The sequence below is a fragment of the Castor canadensis genome, chromosome 3, assembly GCF_047511655.1.
Source record: "Castor canadensis chromosome 3, mCasCan1.hap1v2, whole genome shotgun sequence".
Lineage (NCBI taxonomy): Eukaryota > Metazoa > Chordata > Mammalia > Rodentia > Castoridae > Castor > Castor canadensis.
In genome coordinates, this window is record NC_133388.1 from 38,414,258 (window position 1) to 38,426,717 (window position 12,460).

At 39.3% G+C, this 12,460-nt stretch overlaps 2 protein-coding genes across 5 annotated transcripts in view; one reads left to right on the forward strand and one right to left on the reverse strand.

The window, feature by feature from the left end:
- Positions 1-3,457, reverse strand: part of Rad51b (RAD51 paralog B) — a 574,154-nt gene extending 570,697 nt beyond the window's left edge. The window contains exon 1 of the mRNA XM_074067715.1: positions 3,368-3,457. The gene's annotated coding sequence lies outside the window, so the exon portion shown is untranslated. The remainder of the gene's footprint in view (positions 1-3,367) is intronic.
- Positions 1-12,460, forward strand: part of Zfyve26 (zinc finger FYVE-type containing 26) — a 68,979-nt gene that overhangs the window by 1,120 nt on the left and 55,399 nt on the right. For 2 of the 4 annotated variants that reach the window (XM_074067710.1, XM_074067711.1), the window contains exons 3-10: positions 1,713-1,791; positions 3,794-3,829; positions 6,011-6,100; positions 7,992-8,514; positions 9,025-9,155; positions 9,750-9,914; positions 10,064-10,152; positions 11,080-11,243. In XM_074067710.1, the coding sequence (XP_073923811.1) occupies positions 1,713-1,791; positions 3,794-3,829; positions 6,011-6,100; positions 7,992-8,514; positions 9,025-9,155; positions 9,750-9,914; positions 10,064-10,152; positions 11,080-11,243 (1,277 nt within the window). The remainder of the gene's footprint in view (positions 1-1,712; positions 1,792-3,793; positions 3,830-6,010; positions 6,101-7,991; positions 8,515-9,024; positions 9,156-9,749; positions 9,915-10,063; positions 10,153-11,079; positions 11,244-12,460) is intronic. The other 2 variants (XM_074067712.1, XM_074067713.1) reach the window with 1 other exon arrangement.

The window sequence follows — 12,460 nt, forward strand, 5'->3', positions numbered from 1 at the left end:
ATGCAAAGTTCAGTATACCCTTTTCCCAGATTCCCCTGATTGTGACATCTGTAGTAAAAATATCAAAACTAGGAAGTTGACACTTGTACATTACTATTAATTACACTCAAATCTTATTTGATTTTCATCCTTTTTTAAAATCTGCATTTATTTCTTATTTGTAGTTCAATGCAGCCTTAGTCCATACATAGACTCATGTAAACCCACAGTAATGAACATACAGAACTGTCCATCATTACAAAAGAATTCCCTCATTCCTTGGTGCTACTATGGAGTAGCACCAATGTTTGCACTATGAGTCTTCCTCCTCTGCTGATAACCACATTTCTCTATTCTAGATGGTTTTTTTTTGTGGGGGGAGGTACTGGGGTTTGAACTCAGGGCCTCATACTTGCTAGATAGGTGCTCCATCACTTGAACCACTTCACTAGCCCATATCCTAGACTTTTAATGACATTCTTTATGACAATGTCAAATGAGCTGATTTAGTCTTTTCCTGGCTTATCTTTAACTGTTATGTTACACTGTTTAAATATTGTCTTAGCATATAAGGAGCAGAGAAGCAAGTGATTGCTTCCTTCATTTTTTTTCCCTTAAATTTGCATCCTAACCAGTTACTATTTAATTACTAACTTCAAAGAAAAGCTTATGAATTTCTATAACTCTAAACTCTACTGCATATAGTTAAAAATAATTTTTATGTGCTTCCTTATTTCTTTTACATTTGATTCATTTTCTGTGTTCAAAAATATACATTAGATAGCATTAGCGATTATTTTTTCTGTAATATTATGCTTATGCTTAAAAATAGGCTGGGCATGGTGACCCACACCTAAAATTCCAGCTAGGTGGGGGGTGGAGGCAGGATTGCAGTCCAACCCAGTCTGGCCAAAAAGCTTGAGACCCAATCTGAAAAATAAGCTAAAACAAATAGTGCTGGAGGCTTGGTTCAGGTGGGAGTGCTTAGCAAGTGCAAAGTTCTGAATTCAAAAAAACTAAGCTGTCATATCTGTAGTCCCAGCTACTCAGGAGTCTGAGGCAGGAGACTTGCCTAAGCCCTGTAGTTGGAAACCAACCTGAGTAACATGATGCCACTGGTGTTGGAACTCAGGGACTTGTGCTACCACTTGAGCTACTCCTTCCAGACCAAGAATTTCTTTAGTGAAAGCTACCAGCTCTGTTCTGGTTCTAATGCTTTCTTGGACTGTCATATGCAATTGAAAAATTCTTATTAAGAGTCACCTCTTCAGATTTTTTAGTTTAGTTTTGTTTTGTTTTTGGCAGTGGTGGGGGTTAACTCACAGCATCGTGATTGCTAGACAGATACTCTACACTTGAGCCACGCCCCTAGCCCTTTTTGCTTTAGGTATTTTTCACATAGGGTCTCACTTTATGCCCAGGCTGGCGCCAGCCTGGACCACAATCTTCCTTATTTATACCTCCCACATAGCTGGGATGACAGGTATGCACCTCCACACCCAACTTTTATTGGTTAAGATGGGAGTCTCCTTCACTTTTTGCCTGGGCTGGCCTCTAACCTTGACTCTTCTGATCTCCACCTCCTGAGTAGTTAGGATAACAAGCTTGTATTGCAACACCTGGCTGCCTGTTGCAGTTCAAGATGAACTGAGCAATGACATCTAAATCTTGGATCACAAAAAACAAAAGGTCAGTGGAAACTCCTTTTTACAAAATCTTTTCACCTTTTTCAGATGTGGACACGACATCAGCCCTCAAAGATTAGCCTGGATCTGGCTTCTTGTGCTCGAAAAATGGTTAGCCCAGGAAAAGGTAAACACTTAAAAATGTTTATACTTAAATTTTCTCCCGAGACCAGGAAGTTCTGAGAAGAACTTAGAAGTAGTAATGAGGTATCTGTTACTTCCTTTATTGTGAAGTTGGTTATAATCGTTCTCAATATCAACAATGAAAGTGACTTAAATGTTATGGCTATCTCCTTGCCTACATTTATTCACTAATTCACTAACATTTATTGGCATAATGTCATTTTGATATTTGATGCCATTTTGTTAAATTACTGCTATGTGTCTTATGCCTGAAGAGCACTTTGTAGGACTCAGTGAAAGTAACAAGATAGTAAATTGTAAATAAAATGTGAATCCATAACTTTTGGATCTGTTTAACACTCATGTAATAGAAAATGGGATGAATTAAAACTTGGCTTTTCTTCTAAAAATCTTATTTTCACTAATCCAATACAATGAAATCTTATAGATTTAAATCCCACTATTTAGTAATTTAATAATTCACATGAGTTGAATTAAAAATTACCAAATTTAAAAACATGGTGAGCAAGAGAAAGAAAACTAATAAAGTGCTTTTTTCTGTTTTTAAGGAAAATCTTCCACTGGAAGCTCTTTTAGAAGAACTTATTATCAGAGATTGAAGTTCACTAAAAGAATTTCTCTGAGACAGTTTCATATTGAACCTCAGACTTTTAAGTGAAGAGCTGGGCACTGTGACACACACCTGAAAGCCCAGCTACTCAAAGCTGAAGTGGGAGGATCACTACAGTCAAGGGTTCAAGGCCAGTCTGGGCAATATAGTGAGACCCTGTCTCAAAAAAAAAAAAAAAAGAAAAGAATTTAAGTGAGGAACCTCTGACTCAAGAGAAATGACTATGAAAAGATACACCATAAGCTTGGCAAAACTGGAGTTAAAAATCAAGCTTTGATTCGCAGTCTTTTGCTTTTTCTAACTAACATTTTTTTAACCTACACAGACTTAAAAGTAAAAAATTGTTTGTTTGTTTGATGCAGGGTCTTGCTGTGTAGCACAGCCTGGCCTTAAATTCCTGCTACTCCTTCCTCAGCCTCCCCAGTATAAGGATTACAGGCACACGCCACTATGTTCAGCGAATTTTTAAAATAGCTATCATTTAGCCTTATTTTTCTCGTTTTTACTGCTCCAAATCATCCGTATTAATTTTGTCTTTAGTTCTATTTTTGCTTGAAGAGTAACAAATTCCTGATCTAAATATATCTATTATCCAGTGTTTAGCCAGTTGTCTAGCATAAAAGAGAAAGACAGGAAAGGTAAGTAAGAGAAGCAAGATTGAAAAATAATGAAACCCAGGATAATTAAAAGATTTAAAAGGCCAAGCGCTAGTGGCTCACTCCTGTAATCCTAGCTACTCAGGAGGCAGAGATCAAGAGAATCACAGTTTGAAGCCAGCCCCAACAAATAGTTCTCAAGACCCTATCTTAAAAAACCCTTCAAAAAAATAGGGCTGGTGGAGTGGCTCATAGTGAAGGCCCTGAGTTCAAGTCCCAGTACCACAAAAAAGATAAATAAAATAAAAAAGATTTAAAAGAAAACAACTTGAACTAAAGTAGAAATACTATACCTCAAATAATCTTCAAAGAAGAAAAGAAACCATGTTACTGATTAAGGATCTCTCTGTGACAAACATGGAATTTGTCAAACTACATGAACTTTCCCCTCAGGAAAGGCTATTTGCTTAGTTGATGCCTGACCAGTTGCTTATTTTCTGGACAGTTGCTCAACCATATCAGGTGATTGATTTCACTTCCCTGCCTCTTTAGCAAAGATCAAGAGTTGTTCTTGTTTTTTCCAAAATCACAATAATTTCATCTTTAAAGCTCCAGTGACTCACTATTTAAACAGTTGTAGGAATATTTTTATTGTTCTGAGAAGACAATAAAAAACATCAAATGCATTCTTGGAGTAATTCTATAAGGCCAGTTGTGATCCTGGGAGTGACTTAATCTTCTAGAAATTTGCTAGCTAACTTTTTTTTTTTTTTTGGCAGCACTGCGGTTTGAACTCAGGGCCTCACACTTGCCAGGTAGGCTCTCTACCACTTGACCCTCTCCACCAGCCCAAAAGCTTCCTTTTTAATTATTAGGTGAAATAGTGGTTTTGTTTTTCCTTTCCTTTACTCACTTTTGCCTTTTGCAGTGATTTTTCTCTACATGGGTAAGCATGTGTACAAAGATTTAGGGACAGAGACGTTCACTGCTGTGCTGCTTCTAATAGAAGAAAACTGGAAATAATGCCTATGTCTACAGCACAATAAATGGTTAATAAATGGAAGTACATCCAATATGTAAAACACTATTCAAAATTCTGTGGTGGCTGAATTTTCAGTGTCATGGAAGGATGTTCATGTTTTGCCAAGTTAAAGGAAAAAAAGAACAATTTAGAAAAAAGTATACTTGGTACACATACATAGATGCATGCATAGAAAATGACCTCTGTGCTCTCAGACCACAATATTTTAGTAGTTCTCCTTCATTGGGAAGATTTGATATTTTATAAATATTCATATGTATGTATCTTTTGCTTTGCATATTTGTATGTTCTACTTTTTCTACATTGAATATGCCTTGCTTTTATAGTCAGGAAGTCTGCATAGAAATATTGCATGAATTCTTGGCTGCTTCAGGAATGTTAGTCCTTTGTGATCCTGAAAATGTTTAAAGTAATTTCACCAGTACAATAATATAAGCTAATCAGTCTGTAGGATTCTAGATAAAATCCTAAAATCTTAATCAGCTTATTAAAGACCTGCCATCTTAGACATCTTATCTATGCTTTTCTCTTACTCCTCAATAGAAACACTATAACCTTCAGCTTCTCAGCCTGAATTTTCTCCACCAACTTCTAATCATAGGCATTATACAAGCATTCCCATGGCATTGGTGCACATAATAGGGAAGGATATGGTAAGAAGTAATAAGAGGGGGGAGAAATGACCCAAACATTGTATGCACATATAAATAAAAGAAAAAAAAGAAGTAATAAGATAATAAGATTTGGGGCCAAGAACATATTACATCATATTAACCCCTGATGTGCTAAATGGCATATGAATAGAGGAAGAGTCTGACCACCCCCTCATACACACGCACATGTACACACTGCTGCAGGTGTTTCTTGCCGTCTGATAAAATTTGTCCTTAGGAAGCTTTAACCAAAGGTCAACTTACAATTATCTATAATTTACTTTTTTTTGGGATTAGTCGTAGATTCTAATTTTATTTTTATGTGTTTCGGGAGACAAGAAGACTCTAACTTGAGTTTTAAAGAGCAGTTCAAGAGAAGTTATCATGAAACAAACAGTTGTAGAGCCACAGACTTTCTATTTATACATTAGACCTTTCTGATGGCGTATGTCATTAACAAACATTGGGTTCAGTGGGCACAGTGGTACACACCTGTAGTCCTAACTACTTGGGAGGCTGAGACAGGTAGATCATTTGATCACAGGAGTTTGAGACCAGGCTAAGCAACATAGTAAGACCTCATCTCAAACACACAAAAACAAAACAGTTACCTTTGGTATAGTGCTTATGTAGCCCTGGGTTTGATCCCAGGCACTGCAGCATACACACTCAACGCACACATAGGTTTCACTTTTTCATGTTTGGAATAATTTAAAAGTACTTCCTAACCATTTCACCTCTTGTAAAAATTATTTTTTAAGATACAAAGGTATGTGCCATAGGTTTGTTTGATATGGAAATTAAATGAAATAAAAATAAAACTTGGCACACTGTACCTGGCATATAATTACTTAGTAAACGTTAGATCCCTATCCCTTTACTTTTCTTCTCCAACTGATAAGCAAAGGATAGTAAATACCAAAAGACCAAAAGAGGATTATGTGAGCCATAACCTCCTAGGATTACCCATAACTTGATGTTTTGAACACAGCAAGGGAGATTCTTGGAGGGAAAGCTCAAGTGATTAAAAATAAAAACAAAAGCAGATCATATGAAATAAACAAACCTTGGAAGATGAGGCTGATCAGTGTGGGCTTTACATATTAGTTTTTAAGAGGGATGTATGTCTGAGTTTTGCTGGGTTTGTTTGTAAAGAAAAGTATTTGAAAACTCCAGTAGTTTAGTATTTAAAAGTACTTTATCTCAGAGAAATAGCAGAAATATGACTAACTACTGAGATGTATTTAATTATAATTTATTAATGAAAACATCTGTCTGTTTCATTATTATAATTCTTCTAGAAGTTACTCCCTGTTGTTTTACGGAGAAAGCTTGAATTTCTTTTTTTGTCCGAAGACCTTCAAGGTGACATTCCAGAGGACATCCTCAAGGTAAGAGAGAACCCTGGGGCCATCTGTGCAGTCACTCAACAAGCTCAGCTTTCAAGCATACAGCAGAGGCAGGTCTCCAAGGTGTGTCCCCAATGAAGACAAGAAAGAGGCCCTGCTAAAGGGAGCTCAGACTTGGGGTAAACTTGTCTCGTGTTAAAATTCTTGAGATAGTTTGTGCAGAAGTATTAAGTATAACTAGGGGTTAGGTTTTTTTCATTTCACATAGAGAAAAATATATAACTTGGATTTTAAACTAAAATGTTTGAATTTTTGATAGTAGATTAGGGAATATGAAGAGAGAAAGGAACTTATTTGGTGAATATCTTTTCTCTAACAGGTGCACTAAATGTGTGAGTTAATCTTCACAAAACTTTCTGGGGCAGACTCAAACTAAGTATTATCTATATCAGTATAGCTTGTAGATACTACTTAAGTCCCTGAAGTATGCCCTGAGGTGATGTAATACTTATTTTCTTTCTTCCCTTCCTCTTTTTTTTTTTGGTACTAGGGATTGACTCCAGGATCTTGTACATGCTAGGCAGGTACTCTTATCATTAAGTGACACCCCTGCCCAATATTTATTTTTTTCATAACCCTGCCACCAGTGACATAACTGTAGTAGGTTTTAAGGTGGACTTTCACTTTTATTAGGTAAAGAACTCATGTTCTGTCAATTAATGAAGAGGCGTCCCTGAACACCATGTAGAGGTGTGGGGCTAAATGTGGAAAATAATCTACTTCTTCACCCTTCTTTTCTCCCTCTGTGTCACTCTGCAAACAGATATGCCATAAGGTTCTTTCTTTTAAAGGGTAGCAGTCTAGTTGGGGAGGAAGAACTAATACACAAGAGACAGTTTTGTAGTAAACTACATGGTACTCATTTTAATGACATTTAAGTTGTATGGATTGGAAGCATGAAGGAAGTGACTTAGTCTGATTTCTGTTGCTATAACTGAATGCTGCAGACTGAATAGTTTACAAAGTTTAGAAGTTTGTTGAGTTTATGGTTTGGAGGGTGGGAAGAAGAGCATTGCACTGGCTCTGCTCAACATCTGATAGGAGCCTTCTTGCTGCATTGTGACATGGTGGAGGGTATCACATGGGGAGATACAACAGGTGTGCTAGCTCAAATGTCTGTTCCTCTTCTTTCAAAGATGCTAATGTCATCATGGGGCCCTAAATTTACAACCCCATCTAATCCTAATTATCTCCCAAAGGCCTTGTATGCAAATATCATTAACTTGTGAATTTTAATTTGCAACACATAAATTTTGTTTTGTTTTTTTGAGACAGAGTATCTCCATGTAGCCCAGGCTGGTCTCAAAGTTTGTATTCTTCTGCCTCAGCCTCTCAAGTTCTGGAATTATAGGCATGTGCCACCACATCTGGCTACTATCACATGAACTTTTGAGGGACACATCCAAATCATAGCAGGAAAGGTTTGTGAAAGGATTAAGAAGTGGATTTTACCTTAAAGAATTGCTAGAATTCAGATCAGAAATCAAAAACTGATTTGTAATGTTCTTTTAAAAAACACATTTAGATACCTTAAATTTATGATGTCTTACCTGCCTTTATGTATTTTCAATCCCCCGTTTCAGTCACTGGTATACATTTTGGAGGCAATAGAGCAAGACTAGCTTGAGCATGCAGGCCCTTGAGTGATTGAGCTAAATCTTAGCCTTAATCTCCTCATTTGTAAAATAGGGATAATAATCATATCTTCCTCAAGGTTATTATAAGGATTAATCTGATTCTTCTATATAAAGGGCCCAGAACAGTGTTTGGCGCATAGTAATTCCTACAGAAGTGTTTGCTACTGCTACTAAGCCATAAGTAGTAACTTTCTGGAAACAGCCACCCCAATTCATACTATTTATTCTCTGTTTAGGAGCTGTATGAGACCTTAGCACAAAGCCCACTAGATTGTGCACCTGATGGAAGTCAGGGGCAGGAGAGCTGGACCCTTTGGCTCAGCTCTGAAGCTGTCTCTGTACTCTGGGATCTTCTGAGCAAAGCTCCCCAGCAAGCACAGGCCCTGTTGGAACTCCTGCTTGGGGAAGACGATGGCACCAGCCTCTGTCACAGGCCTCTGCAGAAGACGCTGGTGGACCTCATTCGAAAGGCTCTACGAGCTCTGCAGGGCCCTGCTTCTGGGCCTCCTGGAATAGCTGATGCCATCTATGGAGCCCTTCGGACTCTGCGTTGCCATTCAGAGCCACCTGGGGTTGAGTTGCGTGTCCTGTGTGAGGAACTACTGGAGGCCTGCAGAATTGAGGGAAGTGCCCTGCAGGAGGAGCGGCTGCTCAGCTGCCTGTTGCGCAAGGCTGGACATGGCCTGCTATCCCTGTATGGCCACACCTATGCAGAGAAGGTCACAGAAAAGCCACAAAAGGCTGCAACTTCAGGAAAAGGTTTGTCCCCTTTGCTGTTTTTCCTTGTGCTTTGGTAATTCCAATATATTCAGCTGTTGTAACATCAGCTCTTGACTGATACCTTGCTTATTGTTAAGGACATCTAATTGGAGAAGGTAAGCAAAATGGGTAACATGTTCTTTTCTAAAAGCACTGCTTTTCTAGTGTAAGACAGAGAAAAAGTAAAGTAATAACAGTAGTAGGAAAAAGCTTCACAGAAACTCCTGAGAGAAAGTGTCTTTAAAATAAAGTGTAGACAAACTGGCTTAAATTTTGTTTTGTTTTTTTTGAGACATGGTCTCCCTTTCTAGCTCAGACTGGCCTTGAACTCATGATCCTCCTGCCTCAGCCTCCCAGAGTGCTGAGATTGCATGCATGCAGCATCATACCTGGCTTGGTTTAAGTTTTTAAAAGAGTCTCCTCTCTCATCAGGGGGTTATTCAAATGGAGTCTGGCTTAGGAAAGAAGAGCTTGTAGTTTTCCAATAACCCTGTCTGATCTGATGCTCAGTCCTTCCAGATCATCCAGATGCTGATCGGGCAATGCTGGCTCTGTTTTCCACTCCTGACCCAGTCCAAGCTTGGAAAATGGCCTTTTTCTACTGCCTGAGCAAGAGCAAGCACTTTCTTGAGCAGATCCTGGTAAGTCAGGCTTAATTATTCTCAATGATAGAGGCACTCAGAAATCTCACTGGGCTTTTCCATTCTTCATCTCTCTCCCACTCATGTATCCAACACAAACAGTCTACTTTGGCAAGTCATTTGGTTCTGTCCATGCCACAGTCCCAGGTGAGGGGAGGTCCCATTCATGATTGGACTTGTAGTCACTCCATGTTGGTCCTTTGACAGGAAATAAGATGTTGGACATGTGTCGCCTTTGTGGAGTTTGTGAGAAAGGAAAGACCAGGGCAGCAATACAAGGCCTATCTGACAGGAATTTAATCACTCTTAACTCTTTCCTTCCAGATTGCAACTGACCTTCATTTAATTCAACAGATATTTATGACTCTCATCCTATGTACCATGTGCTGTGCTAGGAACTAGGGTTACAACAAATGTTAATTCCTGACTTAAGAATCTTAGAGTCTCATGCTTCTATGAACTTAACAGGCTACTTCTGTAACATCAGAACTCTCCTTGCTATACTAAAAAGCTTCTTTCCCTAATGAGCAGTAAGCTGGAACTCATTCTTTGTAGTTCACATAGCTGCCTATCGTTGTGTTCTTTGGCTTACAGATTACAGCGTTAACTCTGTTGAAAGAGGAAGACTTCCCAAGCCTTGGCTGTCTCCTTGATAGAGAATTCAGGCCTCTCAGTCACCTGCTCGTGCTCCTGGGCTGGACACACTGTCAGAGCCTCGAGTCAGCTAAAAGGTTGCTCCAGACACTCCACAGGACCCAGGTAACCCTCACCCTGCCTCCTGGGCTGTTCCAGAAGTGAATGCCTTGGGGCTTTGCACCTAGTCAAAATGCACTGTTCCCAAAGTCAGTCACAATCCCTGGGGCCAGGTTCCTGAATCAATGTTTCTTTCTTCTTCCATACTGACACAGGACCAGGGCTCTGATGAGCTCCTCAGGGATGCCTGTGATGGATTATGGGCTCACCTGGAGGTCCTGGAGTGGTGCATACAACAGAGCAGGTACAACCCTGTACAGTCAGCCCCCTTCCCACCGCTGGGCATGCTCAGCACTGTGCTATGTGGCTATTTCAAGACATCTCCCACATAAATGTTTCAAGTTGACAGTATTGACCAGACATGAATAGTCCTTCCAGCTATTAAGCCAGGAAGGAAACATAAATAATGATTAACTTCTCTGTGACCATCAAGTCATAACTAGAGAAAAATTTCAGGATGACATTAATTTAAAAAAAAAAAAGGACGCTCACTGTTCCTAAGCACTTACTATATGCCAGGCATTGCTCTAAGCCCTGTATATGGATGATTAAGTCTCACAACCGTTCTGTAAGAGAGAGGACAAAACAGTGTTGTCCTCAATTTAAAGGTGGGACACTGGAGCCCAGAGCCATTAACTAACTTGCTCAAAGTTACACAGCAAGTAAATATCATCTGCATTATTATTCATATGTTACTCTGGTTCACATTTTTATTCAACAAATGCTCATTAAACTGAACTATGTGAAGCCTGCATTTCCCTGATAACTTAGCCTAGTTATGAATTCCTGTCACATTCTGCATCCACCTCTCCAGCACTTCCTGAAGCATAGTAGGCAGAGGTGAAGTGGCAAGGGGCTCTTACTCAAGGTAAAGCCAGTGTGAAGGTTGGGAGAGGGTAAAAATTAGCAAATTTAATGTGCAAACCCTTTCTAGACTCCACTACATAGAAAGGCCTTTTGTAGGTCCTTTCTAGATAGACCTGACTTGATGGATGTACTTCCCTGAGGGTAAATAAATGTTTTGCTATCTCTCAGACCTACTAAAAGATAGTTTGAGGAAGTAAAACCTGTGGTATGGGCCAGGAAGAGCAAGAAGGAATAAAGAATGTCTTTCTGCAGAACAATAATGTAAAATATCTCCCCTCTGCATCCTCCCAATTTTCGCTTTCAGCACTCCCATACCAAATAGAGATCTCTTGTGTCATTTACATGGTGGAGACAGCCACTCAGTGCTCTATTCTCTCCATCACCTTACAAACCTTCCAGCCCTCAGGGAGGAAGAGGTTCTCAAGCTCTTACAGAAGGTACCAGCTAAGGAACTGCAGCAAGAGTATGGTAAGTTGGCAATGGGACAGTTTTGGTTCTTAGGACAACCTTGCACCTGTTTCCTCCAAGATAAGGTTTGTCTAGATGTGATTGCTGGGATACCTGTCAAGAGGGTGGTCTAGCAGCCATCCTCAGAATTAGCCTCATTTGCCCCAGTCACATTTTGAGAGGTAGGGACATTTCTCTCCTTTCTTGGTGTGATGTAGGGAGTCTCATGGACATGGTCCCACATCCTTTATCTCATAGAATCATCTCAGGAACCACCAGGATACCCTCATCCCAATGAAATAAAATTAGAGGCTTCCCTTTGCATTCACAGCATTGTCAGTGTTAATGGAAATTCTTGGTGAGTGTCTTCATGCTCCATAAGCTTTCTCACAGTATGTTTTCTGCCTTCCTTCACTCCCATGTCTCCTTCCTACTCTGTTGAACAGATCAAGAGGTTTGGAGGAAAGACTTGATTGAAACAATAACTAAGCCTCATTTTAGCCTTTGATTTTTGCTTAAAATTCAAGACCTTGTGAACAAGCACTTCCTTTTTGCTGTCAAAAAACATATCACAATTCATATCACAAATACATCATATCATGTCATATCATATCATATCATAGTGTAATCACAATTAGCCTCTCAAGCCAGGGATACTTACACTTGAAAGAAACAGTCTTTCTCATCTGGCAATAGATGCTTCTCGAATTGTATGTTGCTTTGATTTGCTTTTCAAACAAACACTGGTAAAATTAGTGTTACCACATTCCACAGTTTTTTCTGGGAAGATAGGTAACTTGCTAAGCAGATTTCCTAAAGGAACTAGAATTCTGGTTCCCACAAGTACAAAAGCCTTCCAAAGAAATTCTTTAAGTAACCACTGGGATACACTTGGAACTTGAACTTCAAAAAGGCATGAGAGGGGCAATAATAGGTCAGGAGCTAGGGTGCAAACTTAAGGAGATGCAAGTCCTGCCCTCTCAGGTGCAAGTCCTAAGCCTTGAAAACAGTGCTGTGTAGAGTTCACAAGACATGTAGAAGGAAGGTTAATGCAAAAAAGGAAGCAAAGGGGCCTGACAGTTGATGTTGACTAGAGGAAAAGCCTGGCAGAGATGCAGATCAGACTCAGAGAAAGAAGAGAGGGTAAGAACTTACAAGTACAGTCTGTCTTTCCTTTAGCCATACTTGCTTCTCACCACTAAAAAATTAATTCTGAAGTTCTGCCTGTGTCTCTCTAT